At 38.8% G+C, this 27,206-nt stretch overlaps 1 protein-coding gene across 1 annotated transcript in view; it reads left to right on the forward strand.

The window, feature by feature from the left end:
* The window catches only part of DNAH8 (dynein axonemal heavy chain 8), a 329,745-nt gene that overhangs the window by 40,064 nt on the left and 262,475 nt on the right, over positions 1 to 27,206 (forward strand). The window contains exons 13-20 of the mRNA XM_060162780.1: positions 1,226 to 1,302; positions 2,613 to 2,712; positions 4,327 to 4,446; positions 5,852 to 5,987; positions 9,358 to 9,545; positions 14,138 to 14,218; positions 14,617 to 14,733; positions 15,547 to 15,666. Of these exons, the coding sequence (XP_060018763.1) occupies positions 1,226 to 1,302; positions 2,613 to 2,712; positions 4,327 to 4,446; positions 5,852 to 5,987; positions 9,358 to 9,545; positions 14,138 to 14,218; positions 14,617 to 14,733; positions 15,547 to 15,666 (939 nt within the window). The remainder of the gene's footprint in view (positions 1 to 1,225; positions 1,303 to 2,612; positions 2,713 to 4,326; positions 4,447 to 5,851; positions 5,988 to 9,357; positions 9,546 to 14,137; positions 14,219 to 14,616; positions 14,734 to 15,546; positions 15,667 to 27,206) is intronic.

Raw genomic sequence — 27,206 nt, forward strand, 5'->3', positions numbered from 1 at the left:
CTTCCTGAGTCTTAAATCCTTGCCAAGAAGGTGAGGAAGATGATATATTTTTTCTCAAGACTCTCTAAAAACTATATTACATGTAATTTGTGCAATATAAATTTAAAAGATCCTAAAATTCTAGCAACAACACTTTTTCTTTTTGACACAAATTTCCTTTCAGTTTTTGAAAGTTAGACTCTGATAGGAAGATATATTTTACTTTTTACTTTTAATGTTTGGTTTTGGGAGTTATATCTTGATAGCAGTGAGAATTTGTGTTTTTTAAAAAACTTATTGCTTAAATTATTTTTATGATTCATTAATAAGATTATATGTTATAAAGCCTTAACTGTGGTCTTAGATACAAGTTTAGCTTTCAGTAAATTTAGAGGCCATATTAAGTTTTTAGTATCTAAAAAGATATGTCAGTGTTTTAACTTTTCTTCCTTTTCCAATGTTTGATTAATGGGTGTAGTATGTATTTGTAGACAGTACCAATATAATCTATAAGTGAAAGTAATTTGTGGAGTGCTTCAGTTCCGTCAGTTGGGCACCAGGAGTTTGGAGTTCACTGCTCGGGATGGTGGGAGTCTTGGAAGAACATTTTTGGCTTCTTATTCCTCCTTAGCGTGGCAAAGAGGTTTCTGAGAGCAGCAGTGTTAGAAAATGACACCTGTTCACGTTGGGTGTCTATAGTGTCATTACACTGCTCTACCGACATGCTAAGAAATCCTAAATCTCCCCCAAAAATGTACTTTGTAAGGGACTTACACTCCTTTCATAAATTCTCTAGGTCAACATCCAATAAATAATAAGCGGCAAATGCAAACCACATATATGATTTTAATTTTTTAGTAGCCACGTGCATAAAAGTAAAAAAAGTAGGTGATGTTAATTTTAATGATATACTTTATTCAACCCAACATATTCAAAATATTATCATTTTAACATGTCACTAATAAAAACCATTATGAGATATTCTTTTTTCATACTGTCTTTGAAGTTTTGTGTGTATTTTACATTTATAGCACATCTCACTTAGAAGTAGTGACATTTTTAAGTGCTCAGTAGAAACATGTGGCCAGTGGCCACCATACCAGACAGTGCAGTTCTAGATGCTTAGATGGTAGATGTATTTAAGGCTCATATTTTGATTCTGTAGGAGAATCATTCATTGTTGTTAAACAAAACTAATCTTTTCCTTAACTCAAAAAATCATTCAAACATTAATATTGCATTTCAGGTACAAATACAGGCATTTATGAACAGTACTTTTGGAAAAATTTTGTCTTCTCAGCAGGCTCTTCAGCTGCTTCAGAGGTATTTATAATGCATTAAGCAGTATAGTTTCTAGGTGGGATAACTTTATAGCTGAAAATAACAATTTGAAAAAAATTTTGGAAATCTCTCCTATGTAAACTTTAAAACTTATAAACAGTAATCTCCCAATTACCATTAAATAGACTGGTGAAAATTGAAATATAGTATGATATTTTTCATTTTCAATTTTCATTGCATTTTTTGGTAGCGGAAAATCTTTCAATAAGGAAGTGATTTCACATTTTCCCCCAGCTATGTAATATGTTAAGGTTAATTTCGTAAGTGTTATTGGAAAGGGAACAAATAATGTTTAATTCTGCATACTGAAAGGATTTCTAACAGTGAAATTATCTAAGAATAGTAGGTCCCCAAACTTTCTGTTTTTCCTCCTGAGTGCTTCTGTAGCTGCCTTTCCTTCTAGTCCTGACAGCGGTGCTCCCCTAAAGGGCAGGAAAGCCTGGATTAGAAGGATGGGCTGGACCAGAAGCCGTTTTCTTGCAGCTCAGGAAGGGCTCACTACCCATGTTAGGGACCATTTTGAAATTCTTCCCTGAGAGCCAGTGGATCTGGGTTTGGGTCTGACTTTGGGTTTGGATCTGACTTTCCCATCTCTCTAATGCTGGATCATACCTGTGAAACCTTACCTCATGAGACCATCATAAGAGTTGAAACAGACATATAATGATTTTGATGAGTGACAGTACTGTACAAACAGATGGCAGTACCATTTTCTTGGCAATTTCTCTGTCTCTGTCTCTCTCTTTTTACCTATGGTATGCTGGTGTCAACTCATTTTATTATCAGAAAGTTATGGTTCTAGTACTTCCTATGCATAACTTAGTCTCTTAGTGGAAGTGACATTTGGCTGACAAAATCATGATATCATTATGCCTATTTGGGATGACGTGAGCAGTAATATTGGCAAGGGGACATTCATTGAGCTCCCCTCCATCTTTGCTAAGCCAGCTCCCCACTCATCTTTTTAATCTCAGTTCAGATGTCACTTTTTCAAGGAAGTCTTTCTTGACTACCCAGACTTGGCTGGGTTCCCCTGTTACATGCATTTCTGGCACCCTTGTAATTTAAATAATTATTTATGTCACTCCTGACTGATCTCTGCCTTTTCCGTAAGGTAATCATTGGCTCCAAGAGGGCTGGAACCACACCTGTCTTGTCCATCACTGTAACCTAGGGCAATGCATGAGGCCTGGTGTGAATATCTGTCAAATGAGTGAATGGATTTTTAGGATTGCAACAATTAAGTGTGTTTCTCATTTATTTTTACATTATTCACCCTCAATTGCTTTTAGATTCCAAAAACTGAACATTCCCTGTCTTCAATTAGAAATAAACCACACCATTGAGCTTATTCTTCAGTATTATGTGGCTGAACTTGAAGCTATTAAGAAGGCAAGTATCATATTTATAAATAGAATGGTACTCAGTACAAAAATATTCTGGAAGTATTTGCCATCATTATCTTGTGCCAAGCTTATCAGACAAATCCTCTCACTGCTGAGTATCTTTTTTTTTTTTGGCGGTACGCGGGCCTCTCTCTGTTGTGACCTCTCCCGCTGCGGAGCACAGGCTCCGGACGCGCAGGCTCAGCGGCCATGGCTCACGGGCCCAGCCGCTCCGCGGCATGCGGGATCCTCCTGGACCGGGGCACGAACCCATGTCCCCTGCATCGGGAGGCGGACTCTCAACCACTACGCCACCAGGAAAGCCCTGCTGAGTATCTTTGATGCTCCTCTCTCTATGGGAGAAGGTGCTGACAGTGTGTGTCCCTGGACAGCCAGATCACACTCCTTTGCTCTTAAGAACTGTCTTTTTATGACAGCATTCATGTATGCATGGGAAAGCCCGTTTAAGTTAATATTTTTGGGTATCAAAATATGGGCTCTGGAGAATATTATGACAGATATAATGTAGCTGTGTGCTCCTGCTTTATTTTTTAATTTTTTTTAAGATAAGAAGTGATTTATTAGAGCATCCCTTGTGGTGTGGTGGCTAAGAATCCACCTGCCAGTGCAGGGGACACGGGTTCGAGCCCTGGTCCGGGAAGATCCCACATGCCACGGACCATGCATGCAACTAAGCCTGTGTGCCACAGCTACTGAGCCTGTGCTCTAGAGTCCGTGAACCACAACTACTGAGCCCACGTGCCACAACTACTGAAGCCTGCGCACCTAGAGCCTGTGCTCCGCAACAAGAGAAGCCACTGCAATGAGAAGCCCGCACACCACAACGAAGAGTAGCCCCCGCTCACTGCCACTAGAGAAAGCCCGCACGCAGCAACGAAGACCCAACAGCCAAAGATAAAATAAATAAATTTATAAAAAATAAAAGAAGTGATTTATTAGAATAGGACGCTTGTGAGGCTTACAAGTGGGCGGGCCAGAGGGTGCTGCGCACAGAGAACTTAGTGGGCAACAATTTTATAATTAAAGGAAAAGTTGGGAGGGGGAGAAGACCACCTTCTTCCTCATTTTTTTTTAATTTTACTTAAAAAAATTTTTTTTTATTGGGGTATAGTTGATTTACAATGTTGTATTAGTTTCAGGTGTACAGCAAAGTGAAACAGTTATACATATACATATATCCACTCTTTTTTTTTCTTGATTCTCTTCCCATATAGGCCACTACAGAGTACTGAGTAGAGTTCCCTGTGCTATACAGCAGGTTCTTATTAGTTATGTATTTTATGTATAGTGGTGTGTATATGTCAACCCCAAGCTCCAGCTTTTGAATACCTCCTTAAAATTGGGGATAAAAGGCAGAAAAAAAGTATACATGTAATGGGAAGTAAGGGTTAAGAGAGAATTAAGTGTCGTATATTGTAATCATCATAGTTTTTGAGCCTCAGGTTGATATCTCTGGAGTGCATTTACGTATTTATTGACTACCTCTTGTGTATAAAACATGTGAATAATGTTAAAACATCAATACAAATATAGCTGTATATATTTTTGCCTTTTCCATTGTATTGAATTTCAAACATTAATGCCAGACCTTTAATTACAGCTTTATCATTCTCAAAAAGATGACCCACCTCTTGCTCGCAACATGCCCCCTATAGCAGGAAAGATCCTTTGGGTGAGGCAGCTCTATCACCGGATAAGTGAGCCCATCAACTATTTTTTTGTAAGCCAATAGTTAAATTTACAGTATGTGGATCATGGTGGTTTTTAATACAAGAAATATATTTTATCCTGTAACATTTGTGTCCAGTAAAGTAGCTAGAGCTAATTCTTTTACTGGGCAAAGGAAATTTAGTTTACAAATATGCTTGAGAGAGACTAAGCCATTTCTTTCATGTTTGGTAGATAATCCCATTTAATTATAGTTAATCTCTAAGGGGATGAATCTTAAAAACTTATGACGCTTAATAAACAGGACACTCTCTTTTGTAAAATAATTGTTTTGAAAATAATAGAACACAGACCTAGTACTGAAACTTACTTCTATATGCGGACGAATAGGTCACTGATACACATTAGTGAAGGTTAGGATGCACTCAGAGTATATTCCTGTGTATTGGACTGAGACCAAGAGCAGAGTATAATAGAGTACATTCATCCTCTGTGTCCTTAAGACTATTAGATTTCTGAAAAACACCGGGATAGTCTTAAGCCTTGTTGGCATTCTGAAATTGCCAGTTTGTTTTCTCTTTCTCTCTTTTTTTTTTTTTGTTGTTTTCTGTTTGTTTTGCTTTATTTGCTTTGTTTTTTAAAAAGACAGAGTAGCAAAGCAGAGTTGGTTTGCCTGGTGTTATGTCTTAGGCCTAAACGTGGAACAAAATAGCTACAAAACAACAGTCCTGCAAATAATTTTATTATTTAAGCATTATCAAATATTAAGTTTTTGTTGTTTCCGTTTGGCTGCTATCATTTATTTTATTGTTATCAATATTAAAAAAAAATTAAAACGATGACCTTAGACAAGAGGCCAGGATGGGGACTGAATTGTTTATTGACTTTATAGTGACAGAGCAGAGATTGTCCTGTTTTTGGTAATGTGTGAATCAAAACAAAAAAATGTTCAATTTCTTCATAAAGCAATTTGATTTCTGTTCTTTGATGTACATTTACTTTTTTTCTTTTTTTTTAATTTGGAGAGGAGGGAGGGAGAGGGAGGGAGGGAGGGAATCTATACTTACTTCTTTTTTTGGTGCTGAATTTAGGAATTTGCCCTGATAGTCACAGTTCAAGGAAAATCAGTTCATTGTATCTTGCCCAGAAAAGTAGGGAGGGAACAGAGCATTGGAGGTGGAGACTTTCAGTGCCTGGGACCGGCTGTAGGCCTAGAGACCTCTCTTTTTAAATCCTTTATTTCCTTTTCCAGTTTCCCCTTTCTACTGATCAGGTTTCCCTACTTCCATCTGTAGCTTGTCTGGCCTTCCTCATCTCTGATTTTTGTCTGAGGTAAAATCTAAATGGGTAGTATCATTATTTGATGTCATTTAAAATGTAAATAGCTTTATGGTTTGGGTAAGAAAACAATCAGCAGACTTTTAAAAATAAATCTTTGTTTTTCCCTTAAAAAACAGAAAAACTCGGAAATTTTGTCAAGTGCGGAAGGCAAAGCTGTCATTCGTCAGTATAATAAAATTTCCTACGTTCTGGTGGAATTTGAGGTGGTCTATCATACAGCCTGGATCAAAGAGATCTCGCAGTTACAGTATGGTGTGTGTAAGACTGCAGTGACACTACAGAGCGGGTGTTAGGAGATTTTGAATGAGTTTGTGGTTCCGGAGAATTTTTACATCTTTTTTATATAACTGTATGATGGTTAAATTTAGATTTGGAGAGGATACAATTATTTATTTCTTTACATTTAATAATATTCTGATTTTATAAGCAGAAATTGTCATGAGCTTAAAGTTGATATACTAAGATTATGACTTTATCCTGAAAAATAGTATTTAAAAGTAAATAACAAGACTCCTTATTGATATTTCTCCATCTATTTGGGAAGGTTTTATATCCAGTTTTATCATGCTATAGATTCAAATCACAGTCCTAATCAGAGGAAAAGGAATTGCAGCTTGCTTGTCTTCCTTCCTTTCTCCCTCTCTCCTCCTTTCCTCCCTTCCTTCCTTCCTCCCTCCCTTCCTTTTTTCCCCTCCTCTCTTCCTCCCTCCCTCCCTTTCTTTCTCTTCCTGTAACTGAATTTAACTTCACTTCTGATCTCCATTAAATTAAGAGTATTAGGGCTGTGTTCAAGTACCTCTGAGGGGTGCCAAGGTGTTGGGAAGAGTTAAGTGTGAGGTGCGGGGGTGGATGGTTTTAAGCCATCATCCATCTATGCTGGCATCACCTGGGATGTTGTTGTTATTGTGTGGGCTCAGTTGTTGGTCAGTTCAGGTTCCTGCTTTGTCTCATATTTACCTTAATCTCTTATTCGTAACCTTGGTGGAACCCTGACCGTGTCCCCTGGTAGGAAAGTTTCTCCCTCCCACGCCAGGATCTCCACTTCAGCAGAGCACAGAATTGCAGGCATAGGAAGCACAAATTCGGAGGTCGGCTCACTGGGAGTGATGGTGAGAGGGGCCACTCCTAGTTCTGACTCTTGGTTCCAGACCCATGTACTTTAGTTGTTGGGGACACAGCACTATATACAGGCCATTGATCCACTGCATGATTGCATCCTGGAGGACAGGGCTTCAACCCTGCAGGATGTCTTCCCACCTGGCACCTTAGTTAAGCCTCAAATACACCACTTCTATCAGGTGAGCTGTTTCTGGGTAATGCACATGGTAGGGCCCTATGGATCCTAATGAAAACCTGCTAATGGAGCAACGGTCTCAAAAGAGCATTAAAAGAAGGTTATAATTCACATTATAGAAGAGAGCAAAGAGCATTTTTAGCAATTGAAATATGGAGCAGGTACTGTTTTGCTTCTACAATACTATGCACTTTTCTAAATTGTTTTTGTCCTGCTGATTTTTCCTCTTATCTGCACACATTCCATAAAAAGTTCAACAATCCCCTGATCTATAAAGCCCTTCTTTATTCTTCCTGGCCGATAATAATGTCTTCCTCCTCCAGAGGGCCCCCCCCCACACTTTATCATGACATTTGTTGCTTTATAGATCTGTCTTATCTCCCCTACACATTCCAGGAATACTCTCTGTGTCTGTTTCATCTTTGTGTCCTTTTAATAACAGCCATAGTTAACATTTATATAATATTTATCATATGCCAGGCTGTGTCTAAGCACTTTACATATACAACCTCCTTTGATTCTCATGGCAACCCTCTGAGGAATTATTATTATCCTCATTTTACAGATGAGGAAACTGAGGTACTGAGAAGTTAAGCAACTTGCCCAAGATCACAGAGCTAGGAAGTGGCAGGGCCAGGATTCAAACATGCCTTTCATGTGAACACAGGCTAGTGGAAATGAATTGCTCTGGAAGGCTTCTTCTTGTTATATTGATGTAACTATACTTAACCATATAGAAACTTGGAATAATAATTGGAGAACTAGTATTGGCCTCCTTTTGATTTGCTGTATAAAGTTTCTCTAATGATGATTCACATAGAATGTTCACTCAGTCCTGGAGCAGACTTCCTGGCTGTCATTTTTTTGTGTGTGTGAAGATATTGGGGGTAGGAGTTTATTAATTAATTAATTTATTTTTGCTGTGTTGGGTCTTCGTTTCTGTGCGAGGGCTTTCTCTAGTTGTGGCAAGCGGGGCCACTCTTCATCGCGGTGCGCGGGCCTCTCACTATCACGGCCTCTCTTGTTGCGGAGCACAGGCTCCAGACGCGCAAGCTCAGTAATTGTGGCTCACGGGCCTAGTTGCTCCGTGGCATGTGGGATCCTCTCAGACCAGGGCTCGAACCCGTGTCCCCTGCATTAGCAGGCAGATTCTCAACCACTGCGCCACCAGGGAAGCCCTGGCTGTCATTATTATTAGTGGTCTTGCTGATCATTTTGTCCTGTCAAGGAAGCTCAGAACTGTCTTGAGGAACACAAATTTCATTACTGGAATGTCCCAATGTTATTTTGGAATTTACTTGGGAGGATAAATGATTTCTAGCCAAATTTTAAAAAGATTCCAAATGAATTGGGTAAAGTTTTTAGTTGACATATTCATGAAACCAGCATCATTAAGAATCATATCAAGACTAATTTTATTTGTTGAGTAAAAGTCAACTAACTTCAAAGAGAGATACAGTCTATTTTGCTTTACTAGAAATTTGATGCAGCCATAGTCTGTGAAGTAATGTGAGGCTTGGAAGATACATGTCCAATTCTCATGTTATCAGTGTTTGTTAATATAAAATGCAACTCAGGCTGGCACATACTAGTCTATAAGTGTGTTATTATTATTCCTCTAGAAGTAATTCATGTTGGGATAACAAATGATCTAAGGCTATTCAGCATGAACCATTTGGGATTATGTATTTCAATTCTCAATAAAAAACATATCTGAAAGTGCCTATTTATATGAATGATGTTCATGTAGTAACTCAGGTGTAGGCTAAAAAATATCTTCCTCTACATTCTAGGAGTTCACAACTCAATGGTGTTTAATAAATATTTCTTACTGATACTGAGCCTAGTTATTGATTTAAGTCAGACAAACCTCCTTAAAGAAGCCACTTTGGAGTTAGGTGTAGAAAAGTGTTTGAAATCTATGAAGTGTGTCATATTTTGTAGTTGGACACATCTTCCAGTTCTCTCTCCCAGGGGTTAAATCACAATCCATAAAAATAAACTGACATTGTATTACAGCCCTTTTAGATCCACTCAGAAAAGTATCGCAGTTCATAGCACAAAGGCTAACCATTCTTGGTCCATTTTTATACCTCTCTGGATCTGATTTTATAGTTTGCAGATACTCTGCATTCGTTTATCTAAGTTTTGAGCACTGACTGTGTATCAGATACTGTGCCTTAGCACCTGGGATATCCAAAACTATTGTTCTGTTCTTAAGAAGTCAGTAGTTCAATGGTGAAGACAGGCGTGTAAACAGGGCTGGAAGCAGAAATCTAGAATAACAGAAATCTAGAATAAGTTATGTCAATAATTGTTTATTTGTAGCTTTGCAAGCCACACTTTTTGTGCGACATCCAGAAACAGGGAAGTTGCTGGTTAATTTTGATCCCAAAATTTTGGAAGTTGTTCGGGAAACTAAATGCATGATAAAAATGAAGCTGGATGTACCAGAACAGGCAAAGAGATTGCTAAAATTGGAAAGTAAATTGAAAGGAGATAAATTGTACTTGCAGGTAAGATGGATGCTATTTTGTAGTTATTTTGAAAGAGTTTTTTTTTTTTGTATTTTTTTTTTTTAAAGAAAAAGATACCTTTGCAGTTGTGCTAATGCAGCATTGGGGAGAAATTTGTTATTATGTTGATTCTTTTAATTTTTTCAGCTTTATTGAGGGTTAATTGACAAAATTGTAAGATAATTAAAGTGTACATTGTGATGATTTGATATACATATATATTGTGAAAGGATTCCTTCCATCTAGTCAGTTAACTAACACATCCATCACTATATATATATTGGTGAGAACATTTAAGTTCTACTCTCTTAGCAGATTTCAATTGTACGATAATGGTGTTATCAACTAGTCACCATGTTATACATTAGATTCTCATATCTTATTTGTCTTATAGCTGAAAGTTTGTACCTTTTTACTAATACCTCCCTATTTCCCCTACCCCTGACAACTACTTTTCTACTCTGTGTTGGATTTTTTAGATTCCACATATAAGTGATATTATACAGTTTGTCTTCCTCTGTCTGACTTACTTCACTTAGCACAATGCCCTCAAGGTCCATCCATGTTGTCACAAATGCAGGATGTCCTTCTTTCTCATGGTTGAATAATATTCCATTGTGTATATATCACCTCTTTATCCCTTCATCCATTGATGGATGGTTGTTTCCATATTTTGGCTATTGTGAATAATGCTGCAATGAACATTGGAGTGCATATATATTTTCAAATTAGTATTTTTATATTCTTTGGATAAAATCCCAGAAGTGGAATTGCTGGATCATATGGTAGTTCTCCTTTAGTTTCTTGAGGAACCTCCATACTGTTTTCCATAATGGTTGCACCAATTTACATTCCCGCCAACAGTGCCTGAGGGTTCCTTACTCTCCACATCCTCACTAGCATTTGTTATTTGTTATCTTTTTTTTGATAATAGCTATTCTGATAGTTGTGAGGTGGTATCTCACTATGGTTTTGATTAGTGAAGGTGAACAATTTTTAATGTTCCTATTGGCCATTTTTATGTCTTCTTCAGAAAAATGTCTATTCAGTTCCTTTGCCCATGTTTTAACAGGATTGTTTGCTATTGAGTTTTGTGAGTTCTTTATGTATTTGGATATTAATCCCTTATCACATATATGATTTGTAAGTATTTTACCATAGGTTGTCTTTTCATTTAGTTGACGAAAACAAAATGAGGACGTTTTTTAGTTTGATGTAGTCTCACTCATTTATTTTTGCTTTTGCTGCTTGTGCTTTTGGTGTTAAATCCAAAAAAATCATGGCCAATACTGATGTCAAGAAGTTTACCCCCTATGTTTACTTCTAGGAGTTTTATGGTTTCGGGTCTTAAATTTAAGGCTTTAATCCATTTTGAGTTTATTTTTGTGTACAGTATAAGGTAGAGGTCCAATTTCATTCTTTTGCATGTGGCTGTCCAGTTTTCCCAATATCATTTACTGAAGAGATTGTCCTTTCACCATTGAATATTTTTGACTTAGTATACTCTTGGTTGTTTGTAAATGAATTGACCATATATGCATGGGTTTATTTCTGGGCTCTATTCTGTTCCATTGTCGATTCTTGTTAGCATTAAAATACTGACATGCAAACAAAAGGGAAGGAAGTGAAAAGATTATCAGGAATCAGATTTAGACTTATGGATAACGACAATGATGAAGAGTGAGTTTAAAAAATTCTTAATATTATAATTTTATAGATTAAGTGCATTATATTTTATAATATGTTTAATGATACTAGTAAGATATAAATTAATGAAGTAGTATGACTGTAAAATGACATGAGTGGAAAGTGATTTTCAACACTGTGGTGTAAAATGGAGCAACAACAAAAAAGATCAGAGTATTAGAATAGAGATTCTCAAAACCATTTTTTAAAAATAACAAGCTTATTGAGATATAATTCACATACCGTACAATTTATCCATTTTAAGTGTACAATTTAATGGTGTTAGTATATTCACACACTTGCACAATCACCATCAATTTTAGAACATTTTCATCATTCCCAAAAGAAACCCCATATCTGTTAGCAGTCACTTCCCATGTTCCCCCAAGTCTTTCTACATCTTCCCCTGGCAACCACTAATCTACTTACTGTCTCTATGGATTTGCCTATTCTGGGCATTTCATACAAATGGAATCATTCAATATGTGGTGTTTTGTGATTCGCTTCTTTAACCTAGCACAATATTTTCAAAGTTCATTCATATTGTTCCATGGATCAGTACCTTATTCTTTTTTATGGCTAAATAATATTCCATTGTGTGGTTATACCACATTTTAGGCATCCATTCATCAGTTGATGGACATCTGGGTTATTTTCACTTTTTTGCATTATGAGTTATGCTGCTGTGAACATTTGTATACAAGCTTTTGGGTGGACATATGTTTTCATTCTCTTAGGAATATGAACTAGGTGTGAAATTGCTGAGTTTCATTAACTTCGTAACTCTATGTTTAACCTTTTGAATAACTGACACACTCTGTTTTCCAAAAAGGCTGCATGCATTATTTTATATGTGCACCAGCAGTGGATGATGGTTCCACTTTCTCCACATCCTTGCCAACACTTGTTACTGTCTGTCTTTTTCATTTAAACATCATTTGGATATGAAGTGGTATTTCCATGGGTTTTGATTTGCATTTCTTCATGGCTGTTGATGTTGAGGATGTTTTCATGTGCATATTGGCCATTTGTAGATCTTTGGCGGAGTGTCTATTCGAATCGCTACCCATTTATTTGTTATTTGTCTTTTTTATTATTGAATTGTGAGAATTCATTATACATTCAAATCCTTTATGAGATATATGATTTGCAGATATTTTCTTCTGTTCTGTGGGTTTTTTCATTTCTTTTTTTTTTATAAGCCAAGCAAATTAAGAATGGTTTTTTTAAAAAAAATATTTATTTATTTATTTGGTTACACTGGGTCTTAGTTGCAGCAGGCGGGCTCCTTAGTTGCGGCTCCAGGCCTTCTTAGTTGCGGCTCACTGGCTCCTTAGTTGCAGCTTGCCAGCTTCTTAGCTGTGGTATGCAGACTCCTTAGTTGTGGCATGCAAACTCTTAGTTGCGGCCTACATGTGGGATCTAGTTCTCTGACCAGGGATCAAACCCGGGCCCCCTGCATTGGGAGTGCAGAGTCTTATCCACTGCGCTGGGAAAAGAGGGAAGTCCCCTCTTTTCATTTTCTTGATAGTATCCTTTGAAGCACAAGCATTTTAAAATTTTGATGAAGTCCAATTTCTCTACTTTATCTTTTGTCCCTTGTGATTTTAGTGTCATTTCTAAGAAATCATTGCTGAATCCAAGGTCACAAAGATGTATGCATATGCTTTGTTCTAGGAGTTTAATAGTTTTAGCTCTTACCAAAATATTATATACATATATATACACACACACATATATATATTTAAAAACCTGGACTTCCCTGGTGGCGTAGTGGTTAAGAATCCGCCTGCCAATGCAGGGGACATGGATTTGATCCCTGGTCCAGGAAGATCCCACATGCTGCGGAGCAACTAAGCCCGTGCACCATAACTACTGAGCCTGCACTCTAGAGCTCGCGAGCCATGACTACTGAAATCCGCGCACCTAGAGCCTATGCTCCGCAACAAGAGAAGCCACCGCAATGAGAAGCCTGTGCACCGTAACGAAGAGTAGCCCCTGCTCACCACAGCTAGAGAAAGCCCACATGCAGCAAGGAAGACCCAATGCAGCCAGTAAATAGATAAATAAATGTTCCTTTAAAAAACCTCAGAGGAACATTGGCATTGTGAAAACTTGGCTTCAGCATCAAAAGCCCTAGGTTTTCGTACTGGTTAGTTGCAACTTTACATGACTAAATGTCAAAGTACTGTTTATAAATTGAGGTTAATATCACATGCAGTGAATCTTACAGGATTTTAGTTAGTATTGAATAATACTATGAAAGTCAAAGTCCTTTGCCAAGTGTCAAGTGTAAATAAAAGTTCAACTGCAAGTAAGAGAAAAGGAGGAAAGGAATTAATAACTTTGAAACTATTAAGCAAACATTGCAACAGTTTAATATTATTAATTTGGGGAAGAATTAACTTGAAACCACATCTCCCATCACAGTGCAATAAATTACAAAATGGTAAAAAATTGATCATCATGGTTCATCTGTAAGAAATATCTAAAAGAAAATAGAATAGCTTTGTGTGTACATTTATTCTGATTCAAGAAAACAAGTGTGGCATCAGTGATAAGTATGCTGTAATATGTCAGAAGACAGGGAACAGAAAGGGTGAAAATGTGTAATGACAGACATAATGAAAGAAGAATTGTCCAAACCATTTAAAATGGCATAAATCTAGAAAGACAGATAATAATTATGAAAAATGTAAATCTAGGAATCTCCAATGACTTACTGTTTAAAGGGGATGCTCAGGTAATTTACAGGTGAGGAAAAAGTATAGCAAATTAGTATAAATAGTCAGCCTCCATCTTTCAGGGCTATGAGAAAACAGGTAAAATGAAACCTTCCGGGTATGAATCAAAATATGACTGTTGCTTTAAAATAAAGTAAAACATGCCATTTTGACTTTTAACAGGGTCTTCTGCAGTATTATGATGAGTTATGTCAGGAAGTACCTCCTGTGTTTGTCAATCTGATGACCCCTAAAGTGAAAAAGGTTGGTAATATTGAAGGCTTATATTGACTTCCCTGTCGTTTAAAATTAGATTCCAGTTCTACAGATAATGGATTTTAGAACATCTATTCTTGCCAAAACTCTCTTTCTACTTCAACTTTATAGCTCTATTTTCCCTACAGGATGATTTCTTGTCTTAAGTTTTGTTGCCTTTGAAAAACAAATAAATCTAAATAATGAGCACTTTCTAAGAATCCATGATTGCTTTATGGACAGCCAAAGATGATTAAAAACAAAATGTCACCTTTACTAGGTATAAAGGAGGGGAAATAGAATTAAGGAAATACAGCCTATAATATTTCCAGGTAATAAAAGGCAGCCTTTTTTATAAATGCAGATGCTCCTTTTTAATAATGGAAACTGTTTTTCTCTTTTTCTAGGTGGAATCTGTGTTGAGACAAGGGCTCACAATATTGACATGGTCATCTTTAACACTAGAAAGCTTTTTTCAAGAAGTTGACTCAGTTTTGGATATGTTCAATCAACTCTTAAAGAAGGTATGATGGATACATTTTTAAAAACTACATACATTAATACTCAGGCTGTAAGTAATGGTTTGATTAGCTATGAAAGCTCTTTAAAGGGTGTGACTTTTAACTAAAAGAACATCCATTACGTTAAAAAAAAAAAGCTTTATGTTTCTTTAACTGATTTGGGGCCTTTTCATTTAGGGTTGCCTTGTTCTTGTCCCCAAATTACCTTGCCTTTAATACGTTAAAACGATGGTTCAACACCACAGCGTAGTTTAGAAAATGGAATAGTTGTAGACTGTGCAAGATGGCAGGATGGAGTGCTTACATTTTAAGGCATCTAATGTTAATTAGATGAGGTAGTCATCCAGTTGGAGACTGTCTATTGATTTCTGATATGTTTGCTACGTGAAACATGTAAATCTTTTTAGATGTGCTAGTCTGTCTGTGGTGGCAGCATAGTGTTATAGACAAAACCCAGAGGCTTGGGAGTCAGATAAACCGAGGTAGGATTCTTTGACTTTCACCAGCTGTGTGTTCCTCCCTGGGTTACTTGACTTATCTGAGCCTTGGTTTCTCTAGCTGTAAAACTGGGATAGTAATGATTCATGGGCTGGAATGAAGACTGAAGGAGATAACGCATATGAGGTTATGGCACATGTTGCTGCTCAATTAAACTTCAGTTCCATGTCAAGCACAGATGTACTCCTAAAATTCCCACCAAATTATGCTTGTCTCAGGCTGCAAGTTTCCAGATATAGCCCTCTAAATCAATTTGTAACTCAAGGGCATTTTGGATGAAAGAGGATTTTTCTTCTATGTGTGTTTTCTCATTGGTAGATCAGTGACTTGTGTGAAATGCATATTGATACAGTTCTAAAGGAGATAGCCAAAACAGTGTTAATTTCCCTGCCGGAAAGCGGTGCTACCAAAGTAGAAGATATGTTGACACTCAATGAGGTATGCATTTATGTATTATATTTTATTCATAGAAATATTGGCTCATAAACCTAAAATGTGAATTTGCAATCTAAACGTAGAAATCTCTGTCCATGGCATTTAGACATTCTGGGGTCTTTTTGGACATCCTCAGCTCCAAAGACTTATAAGGTATCAACAGCTCAAGCCCAGGGTCACACCTTAGACATTATCTTAAAAATGTCCTCAGCCTCATGCTGGAGTCCCCTTGGGTTCTGTCAGTGCTCACTGCTCTTCTTCCTCTGTGCATGCTCCCAGGGCAATATCATCTACACTCATGGTTTTAACTACCACATCCTTTCCCCTTAAGTCATCCATACACCTGGGCGTCATCCAGCCTCCTCTCCTCACTTCCATCCCAAAACCCAGTCAGTCTTTTAGGGCTTAGCCAGGTTTTGCCTCTTACTAAGATTCTGCTTGAATTGCCTCTTCTTTTCCATACCTACTACCCTTTTCTTAGGTCACGCTTTTATTTATTTAATTTTTGAGCAGAGAAAGGTTTATCACAAGGGCCATGCAAGGAGAACGTGTAAGCTCATGCTCAAAGAGCCTGAACTCCAGATCAGGCTTTTAATGCTCATTTGAGTTGAGCATGTGATGTTGTGATCTAACTGGTTTCTCTGCCGCCATATTTGGCCCCATCATATCCATCATCCTCCACCTTGCCACCAAAGCTGATTGTGGAAACCCCCCAGCTTAAATCCTTCAATGGCGGTGGCACCCACCTAACCTCCTCAGCATCACATTATAGTGATCTTATTTGATTACCTATTTATCCTCCATTGGCTCAAAAGCACAAAGACAGGAACCCTGTCTAATCATTTTTGAGGCCTGGCATATAACACAGTCTTTCTCAAAAGCACTCACTTTATGTTTTGTTCAAAACTTAAAGTGAAGGCATTTTTCTTTCTTGCCTGCCTTGTGCTTCAGCTATACCCCCACCTTGCTGGTTTGGGTCACCTTGCTAATGTCCTTTTCAAGACAACCAAGGATGGCTCCATCTCAAGGGATCTAACCTGACCCATGGGAAACAGGTGCCTTTGCCTCTCTTTCTATGGAAATGCAGCTTCTTCTTCCCAGGACACCTTTCTGTGCCTTTTGGGCAGCCAGCCAGCTTCTTGTTTCAGGACTACTTAGGCATGGGGAAGCCCCTCTATTCCCAGATTGTAGAGGTCATGGATCAAGGTCTCTGAGTAGCTCTTTTGAAATTCCCTTCATTTATTTCTACCAAATCTCTATCAATGATCAAACTTCCCTTCTATAACCTCAAGGTGGGCAATGTGCTGAGGGTTACCTCCCCTGCTACCTTTGGATAAACTGCCTTTTTCATAATGTGTAGGATCTTAAAAGCATTTGTTCTCAGCGTTGGGGCCTTGGCTGTAACGGAGACAGCACTAAATGACCAATTATAACATCCTGTGTTCAGAGTATGCAAGTTTGAAATGATTATGTCTTCCTGGACATTTTTCTCTTTTATCATTGTTAAGCTTTTTATCCTTAAAGTCTATTTTGTTTGCTATCAGTGTAGTTACACCAGCTCTTTTTGGTTATTATTATCCAGATATATCTTTCTGTGTTCTGTTATTTTCAACCTTTCTGGGTTCTCCTATTTTAGGTTTTCTCTTGTAAAGAACATTTAGCTGGATTTTGTTTTTAATCTACTCTGAAAAATCTCTGTTTTTTAAAAATCGGTAATTTTAGTCTATTCACATTTATCCTATCAGTATATTTGGGTATACTTCTACTCTCTACCCGCTTACTTTGAATTTTCTATTTACCCAAATTTACTTATCTGTTTCTTGAAGTTACTTTTTATTCTTTTTCAAATATATGTGGTCTTTTATATAATCTTCTTCCTTTCTCTTTTTTAAATTCTACTTCTTCATTTAGATATTTAAAATATATTTTATAACAGTCCCATTATCTGAAGAAATTGGAGGTCTAATGCTGCTCTTTGCTGTCTCTGTCAAATCTTGCTCAGGGTGGCTTGTGTCTTCATGTTTTTAATATTTTGGATTGTGAGCTAATCTGCACATGTCTGTTTAGTTGAGAGCCTGTCTCTTTTTATTTGCTCCTGTGTGGTACCTAGGAGTTTTACCAACTCAGTCGATAGTTTGAGTTAGTTTCTCACACGATAGAATTTCCAAAACTCCAAGGTAGTATAGATATAATCTCAAGTCCTAAACCTGTGTGAGGTGAGATAGTGGTTGTAAATTTCCAAGGGAGACGTTATCCGTCTACCCCAGAGCCTCAACCAAGGTCGCTAACTGTGCTTGAGACCGCAGCCCTTGATTAGCCTGGTGACATGTGGGGGAAGGGGAAGGGTTCCAACCTCCTACCCTTGTGAAGGGATCCAAGGCCTCATGTAGTTTTTTGGTTATGGGAAAGAAACCTACAAAAGTTGTAGCTTCAGCTTACTTTTCATTTTAGGCCTGTGTCTTTTTCTGTGTGTGTGAGATATAATGTGTATACAGCAGATTGCACAAATCTTAAGTGCACTATTCAGTGAATGTTTACGTATGACACACCCTTGTAACCTTCTCCAAGAGCAAGATTTTTTTTTAAAGATTTATTTATTATTAATTTATTTATTTTTGGCTGCGTCAGGTCTTAGTTGTGGCACAAAGGATCTTCGTTGAGGCATGCGGTGTGCAGGCTTCTCTCTAGTTGTGGCATGTGGGTTTTCTCTTCTCTAGTTGAGGCACACGAGCTCAGTAGTTGTGGTGCGTGGGCTTAGTTGCCCCATGGTATGTGGGATCCTAGTTCCCTGACCAGGGTTCGAACCCGCATTCCCTGCATTGTAAGGTGGATTCTTTACCACTGGACCCCAGGGAAGTCCCAATCCAAGAGCAAGATATCGAACATTTCCTTCACTGCAAGTGATTCCCTCCTGCTCCATTCCAGGCAACAAACATCCTCCACCCCAAAGTAATCACCATTTTGGCTTCTGTCACTGTATTAAATTAGCTTTACCTGTTTTTGAACTTCACATAAATGGAATCATGCAGCATATATTCTTTTTTTCAAAGTTTTTTTTTTTTGATGTGGACCATTTTTAAAGCCTTTATTGAATATGTTGTAATATTGCTTCTATTTTATGTTTTGGTGTTTTGCCCATGAGGCATGTGAGATCTTAGCTTCCCCGACCAGTGATCTAACCCGCGCCCCCTGCATTGGAAGGCAAAGTCTTTACTACGGGACTGCCAGGGAAGTCCCACACATATTCTTTTTGTCTGGCTTATTTTGCTCAGGGTCTATGAGATTCATCTGTGTAGTTGTGTGCGATAGTGGGTTCTTTCATTCTCATTCATTGCTGACTAGTATTTAAATTTCTGAGTTTATTACAATTTATGTATCTGTTCTACTGTTGAAGGCATTTGGGTAGTTCATAGCTTTTGATTATACACTGAGCATTCTTGTACATGGTTTTTTTTGTGTGAACCTAAGCACCTGTTTTGGTGGGTATATTCCCATACGTGAAATTGCTGGGTCATAGTCATATATCATGAATATATTTAACTTTCGTAGAAACTTTCTTTTTAGAGTTGATGTGTTTGAATTAGGAACTAAACAGGTTCACACATTGCATTTGATTCATATACCTCTTAAGTTTCTTTTTATCATCTCCCCTTTCTTTGCTTGTATCTTTTTTATTGCAGTAAAATATACATAACACAAAATTTATAATTTTAACCATTTTTTTAGTGTACAGTTCAGTGGCATTAAGTACATTCACAGTGTTCTGTAACCATTACCACCATCTGCTTCCAGAACTTTTTATTATCATCTACACAGGAACTCTGTACCTATTAAACAATAATTTCCCATTTCCCTCCCCTCCACCCCAGACCGTGGTAACCTCTATTCTACTTTCTATCTTTATGAATTTGCCTATTCTATGTATGTCATGTAAGTGAAATCATACAACATTGTCCTTTTGTATCTGCCTCATTTCACTTAGCACAAGGTTAATCCACATTGTAGCATGTATCAGAATTTGATTCCTTTTTAGAGCTGGATAATATTCCATTGTATAGATATGCCACATTGTGTTTATCCATTCATCTGTTGGTAGATGTTTGGGTTAGCTATTGTGAATTAAGCTAGTATGAGCACTAGTGTATAATTATCTGAGTCCCTACTTTCAATTCTTTTGGGTATATACTCAGAGTGGAATTACTGGATCACATGTTAATTCTGTTTAGCTTTTGAGAAATCACCAGATATTTTTCCACGGTGGCCATACCATTTTACCTTCCCACCAGCAATGTACAACAAGGGTTCCAATTTCTCCACCTGCTTGCTGACAGTTGTTACTTTCCACTTTTAAAGATTAAAGCATTTTTTGTAATAATCTGAATGGGTACGAAGTCTCATTGTGGTTTTGATTTGCCTTTTCCTAATGACTACTGATGCTGAACATCTTTTCATGTGTTTATTGGCCATTTGTATATTTCTTTGGGGAAATGTCTACTCAAGTTTTTTTTTTTGCCATCTTCTTTCTTTTAATGCTCTTCATTTGTTGAAGAAATGGGATCATTTGTCCTATAGAATTTTCCATGTTCTAAATTTTGCTAATCATATCCTAGTAGTATGGTTTAACATATTAACATATTCTTCTATCCCCTGAGTTTCCTGTATATTTTAATTAGCTCTGGAGGATTGATTCAGTTCAGGTTCAATTACTTTTTCTTTTCCTGACTGAGTAGTCCACAGGTGACACTGTGTACTTCCTATTGCATTACATCAGGAGGCACATTTTATCGGGCTGTTTCCCTTTTCGTGATATTAAGGTTAATTAGTGGGCTGAGGTGCAGTCAGCTTTATCCATTATCATAAAGTTTCCCACCAACCTTTCACCTGAAGAGTTTAGCAGCCTTTGATTATTATTGCCTAGAGCCATTATTGTTGCCTAGAGATTGCAAAATGTTGATTTTCTAATTTTAGCATTTATGGATAAAATATTTCTACAAAGAAGAAATTTCCCTCATTATCTGGTTGGTTACTGTGAAATAATGTTTGTACAGAAAAGTCAGGTTCAGTGCTTCAGTTTTTCTTTTATATACCAGTTTTCAAAATAATGAGTTGGCTAACATACCCATTGCGGTTTAAATTATTTAAAGATCATTATGAATATATGGATTATTATATATTTGAGGGATTCAGTCCATTGCAGTCATTATTCTTTTTTATGTTTAAATTTTCTCATCTTTGTCCAGTGGAATTCTACAGGCTGGCTTCTATGTTTTTGATGTGACTCCAGTAGTCTTTGAAAGCTTTCCTGCTTCCTGGAACCGTAGGAAATCTTAGGCTTATCTTGCACATTTCCTGCCCTGATTACTCATTTTTCCAGTCAGCCTTCATTCCTTTCAGTGTTACTTGTGGAAAATGGTATTTGGAGATCACAACCTGGGTGCTAGGAAAGGCACTCATTGTTAACTTTTAGCTATTCTTATAGTATTATTTCTGCATCTCTAACTAATATACTTGGGGTACTATTTCTTGAGTTGGCAAATAGAGTCTGCCCTATTTCCTGGGCTCCGTGTTATTTTAGGACGGAGAGACCTTCAAATGCTGTGTGGGTCTTTTTTCACCAATTGAAATTTTCCAAAAAAGTCTCCGGTTTCCTGCCTGGGGATGAGGGGTAATTTCCTCCTTGTCATTTTCTTCTCACTCATTCTAGAATCTGACTGTATATACTTCATACCAGGTCTTACTGATAAACGAACAGCATATGAAGGAGTAGGGAAATTTCTACATTGGTTTCCTTCATTTTGTCTCCTTTACAATGAAAATCATTTCTATTGGTATGTGCACATAACTGTTCTGACACTATCCACTGCTCAGTGGGGTGAAATTCACACTACCAAAGAAAATTTAGTTTGAACATACGAACAAAAAACTTTCATGTGCATAGAAATAAATCACACAAACGAGGCAAATTAGGATCGATTAAAGGTGACTGAGTGTGAATGTGCTGGTTACATTGATGGCACAAGTCAAAATACAGGAAGTGGAACTTCGAAGAGCACCTTTGTCAGTCAGTATGCCCCAGTCACTTGTCCTAGAGGGATCTAAGATCTAGTAACACATGGGCTGCCTTCCCACAAGCCTATCACTAGGTGGACCATTACAGTGAAGACAGAATAACATATGTAATGACAAAGCAAGTTGGATAACACTTTGGGCAGAAATCAGTTTTGGAAACATGCTATATATAACGCTAATTTTGGGGGACAAATTTAGTTTGCACTAACCAGTGGTTTCAGACAATACTGGGAACCAGGGCTATTTGCAGTAATGACAAGTCCTCCTTATCTTGGAGCACCTAATTGTGGTTGTAGGACAGATTATGTTAATTATTAAAAAGCTACCTTGTGTTAGCTTCAAATCTGTCCTTCTACTCTGTGACTCTGCAAATCACATTTATCCTTGGCCAGCTGGCTCCCTTTTAGGCTTTGCAGTGGGGGCGATAGGAGGCTGGACAAGAGAGAATGGGCTTGCTCGTTCCTGTTTTGCGTCTTGTTGCTGACGCCTTTACATGAGCTATAGCTCTTCACCCTGGCAGTGGCCACTAGTTCCAGGCCCTAGCTTTTTCCAGCCTTTCCGGAATCAGCCTTGTGTGCCTCTCAGATGTACCAGCTTCAGGAGGTCCCTCTCTGAGCTTCTGAGCCAGCAGTGCTAGCCAGGCACCTCCCTCACTTCCCAGTTCCAGGTTCCAATAACTGTACCCCCCTCCGTGGGCTCCCCCGCACCCCGGAACGGGCACTGCTTCTTGCGGTTACTGTCTCTCTGTGACCTCTGTGTCCCTTTTTGCCTTTTTGGTCATTTAATAGCTGTTTAACCAATTTTTTATATTAAATTTTCTCGTTCTGTCTGTTAAAATAGCTGGTGTGGCATCTGTTTTCCTTATTGGACCCTGATTAACATACCTGTATATTGGTAGATAGACAGATGGAATAGAAAATTCAGGGAAATATTATGATCCAAGTTATGATAGGAAAACACCAGGAAATACATGAAAGGGTATTAAAACTTCTATCAGCAAATTCACCCTGGCTCCATGGAGACAGAAAGTAGATGAGTGGTTGCCAGGGCGGTGGAGATGGGGGAGTGGGGCCTGACTAATGGGAATGGGGATTCTTTTGGGGTGATGAAAATGTTCTGGAATTAGATAGCAGTGATGGTTGCCCAACTCTGTGAAGATACTAAAAACCAATGAATTGTGCACTTGACAAGGGTATATCTGTGTTATATGAATTATATCTCAATTTTTAAAAATAGGAACACCCCCCTCCCCACCCATAAAATCAGTTTGGCTGCCTTCCGGTCCATCCCCGGCCCACTCCTCGGCATTGCAGTCTGTTCTCCACTGACTTGTAAGAATGGTCTTATTAATCTTCAATGACTAGTTAGTCTTCCCAAGAAGAGATGCTTTACTTTGTGTGGCCCCAGCTGGTAGTGACACCATATAGAGGCAGTTTTTGCAGTCTGTTGTGCCATGGCATTATTTTGCCACTTGTTAAACAAAAGAGGATGGCTGGGCCACTGGGTCACCAACTGAGACAGGAAATTTCTTTGCAGTGGAATGTGTACATCTAAGTTTCTTACTCCTGGCTTTTATGGCAGTGTGAGTTGACATGGTTATCTGAGATGATCTAATTCACCAAGGACCAAATGTGAGGGTTTTTTTGTGTGTTTTTGTTTTTTTTGCGGTACGCGGGCCTCTCACTGCTGTGGCCTCTCCCGTTGCGGAGCACAGGCTCCGGATGCGCAGGCTCAGCGGCCATGGCTCACGGGCCCAGCCGCTCTGCGGCATGCGGGATCCTCCTGGACTGGGGCACGAACCTGCGTCCCCTGCATCGGCAGGCGGACTCTCAACCACTGCGCCACCAGGGAAGCCCCAAATGTGTGTTCTTTGATCAGGGTTCAGGTACTAGGATGGAGCTGGGAATATTGTGTATGGGACAGTGCCAGTGAAGATCCCAGCAAGGTGAGACACCTCAGGAGTTGCAAGGGAGAGAGTCATCAGCACTGCTGGGGCTGAAGGTACCAAAGAAGGAAACAGTGCTTTCAGAATCCAGTAAAAGTGGGAACCATATGGGAGGGCTTATCGCGTAGGAGCTGAGTTTGTGAAGAGACACAGCCTCTACCAGAGATGCAGCCCTACCGTCTTCTACCAAGGAGGGAGTGAGAGTTACCTGCCCTGCAGCTCTCTTTTCTTCTGCTAGTGCTTCCCGTTGGGTCAAGCCCAACTGCAAGTCAGAGAAAAGGGAGCCCCAGGAGGCAGCTTCCCTCTGCACAGAGCAGGGCAGAGAAGAGCTGAGAATGGCTTGCAGGGGGCAAACGGAGAATAACCAGCACCTGGAGTGCCTGGCAAGATGGCCTTGACAGAGTTGCAGGGATTATTTATAGTTTTCTGAATTAAAGTCATGTAAATAGTTTGCACAGCCAGAGCTCTTGGTACATTGCTGACTGCTTCTGCATCCAACTCTTCTTTCCTTCTGGTTCCATGGAGAAAGTTCCCACCTCTTTTCAAAATTGAGGTTCTCCACACACAGGCTGTAGATTCCATGCCTTTTTGCCTTCTTGGCAACCTTACTCCACCAGTCTTTCTCCCTCTTCTAGGTCTTCAGCTTTGTTCTCTCTACGGGACCCCTCCCACCAGTAGTCTAATATACTCTCCCCTTTTCCTCACCAACAAACAAAAACATTTGCATATCTTCTTCATTTCTTATTCACAACTAAACTTCTCCAAATGCTCACACATGCTGCTTTCACTTTCCCATCTCTCATTTCCCTGCTCCATTTTCCCCCCAGTTCCTGCTTCAAATTATTTCTGGTACTAGCTATTATTTTTGACAACTTTATTGAGGTATAATTCACATACCATATAATTCACCCATTTAAAGTGTACAATTCAGTGGTTTTAGTATACTCACAGACTTGTGCAGCTATTACCACAGTCAGTTTTAGAACTGTTCATCAGCCCCAAAGAAATACCATACTCATTAGCAGTCATTACCAATTTCCTCTCAACCCTCCTAGCCCTGGGCAGCCACTATTCTACTTTCTGCCTCTACAGATTTGCTTATTGTAGGCATTTCATACAAAGGGAATCATATAGTATGTGGTATTTTGTGACTGGCGCTTTTGTCACTTAGCAGTGTCTTCAAAGTTCATTCATATTGTCCCATGTATCCGTACTGCATTTCTTTTTACTGCTGAATAATAGTGCATTGTATGGATGGACCACGTTTTAGTTATCCATTCATCAGTTGATGGACATGTAGGTTGTTTCCACTCTTTGGCCATTATGAATAATGCTGCTGTGAACATAAATGTACAAGTTTTGCAAGGACACGTTTTCATTTCTCTGGGGTGTATATTGAGGAGTGGAATTGTTGGGTCATATGTTAACTCCAAGTTTAACCCTTTGAAGAACTGGCAGGCTTCTCCAAAGTAGCTGCATTGTTTTACATTCCCACCAGCAGTGTATGAGGGTTCCAAGTTCTCTGCATCCTTGCCAACACTTATTATTAGTGTTTTTTTTTTTTTTTGCGGTACGCGGGCCTCTCACTGTTGTGGCCTCTCCCGTTACGGAGCACAGGCTCTGGAGGCGCAGGCTCAGCGGCCATGGCTCACGGGCCCAGCCGCTCTGTGGCATGTGGGAACTTCCCAGACCGGGGCATGAACCCGTGTCCCCTGCATCGGCAGGCAGACTCTCAACCACTGCGCCACCAGGGAAGCCCTATTTGTGGTTTTGATTATAGCCTTCCTGATGGAGTAAAGTGGTATCTCATTGTGGCTTAAATTTGTATTTCCGTAATTGCTAGTGATGTCGAACACTTTTTCATGTGCTTATTAACCTTTTATGTGCCTTCTTTTAGTAATGTCTATTCAAATCCTTTGCTCATTTTAAAATTGGATGATCTGTCTTTTTATGTTTTAGTTGTGACAGTTCTTTATATGTTCTAGATACTAGTCCCGTATCAGATTGCAAAATTTTTCTCCCAGTCTGTGGGTTGTCTTTTCACTTTCTTGATGGTGTCCTTTGAAGGCCCAAAGTTTTAAATTTTGGTGATGTCCAATTCATTTTGCTGTTGCTTTGCTTTGGTGTCATATCTAAGAAAAATTTGCCTAATCCAAGATCATGAAGATCCATGCTTATGTTTTTTTAAAGAGTTTTATAGTTTTTGCCCTTACATTTATTTACTTTAAAAAATTATTTATTTATTTTTGGCTGCTTTGGGTCTTCATTGCTGCGCCCGGGCTTTCTCTAGTTGTGGCGAGTGGGGGCTACTCTTCGTTGCGGTGCGCGGGCTTCTCATTGCCGTGAGTTCTCCTGTTGTGGAGCACAGGCTGTAGGTGCACGGACTTCAGGAGTTGCGGCTCGCAGACTCTAGAGCACAGGCTCAGTAGCTGTGGAGCAAGGGCTTAGTTGCTCTGCGGCATGTGGGATCTTCCTGGACCAGGGATCGAACCCGTGTCCCCTGCATTGGCAGGCGGATTCTTAACCACTGCGCCACCAGGGAAGTCCCTCGCCCTTACATTTAGATCTATGCTTCATTTTAAGTTAGTTTTTGTGTACGGTCCAAGGATCTACTTTCATTATTTTGCAAGTGGATATTCAGTGGTCCTAGCACCAATTATCAAATTCCATTAACTTTATTATTATATAGTATTGGAAACATACAGAAGAATTTATGTGGCATCTTCCCACTTATTCCTGTGACCCTGTTCTTTTAACATAAAAGCTGACTTTATGTTATTTTGTCTAGGTTTCCAGAGATATCATGGGAGTACCAAGATAAACATATGTGTTTAATCTGTCATGTTTGACTAGTAGTCTGGTTTCTTTCTTAGGGATTTCAAAGCAAATGAAGGGGGTGTGTAAATAAACACGTGTGTCCTATCTTCCATGATCAGCTGTGAGTGTCCACTTGCTTAACACTTGTTTTCCTTGCTAGACTGAAGTGGCTCTCAACCACCATTGTCATTCCAAAGGTTAACACTGTGTTGAATAAATTAGAAAGGGTGTAATGAGCGAATGATGAAGCAAAATCTGAAGAGTTCGTGGGGGTGGGGAGGATCAGAGAGTGCCTTCAGGTGGGAGGAGGAACACCGTTTCCCCTGAGACTGAGAAAAGATGAAGGTGGGTTCAGATGCAGATGAGGTGGTGTAAATCGGGGGGACAAACTTGCAAGTCTCTCTCTCTCAATCTAGTAGCCAAGAAAGGAACACATGAAGGCAGTACAGAGGGAATATGGGATCTCCCAAGACTTATCTGGGGAGAGGTTGCATAGATAGGCTCGGGTTCCTTTGCAGAGGTGATTTTGAAGGCCCAAGTTGGCTGCTACCATTTACTTTTCTCTTTCCTAAGACGCATGGACATTGTATGTTAAAGGGCCTATTCAATTTTATAATCCAGTTTTCTTTTCTGAATTTAGTTCTGCACTTCTTCCTAAAGCCTTTGCTGACTATTAGAAAAGTTCAAAAGGCAAAAAGCACAGGCTTTTAGA

The sequence above is a fragment of the Lagenorhynchus albirostris genome, chromosome 10 (genome assembly GCF_949774975.1).
Source record: "Lagenorhynchus albirostris chromosome 10, mLagAlb1.1, whole genome shotgun sequence".
Lineage (NCBI taxonomy): Eukaryota > Metazoa > Chordata > Mammalia > Artiodactyla > Delphinidae > Lagenorhynchus > Lagenorhynchus albirostris.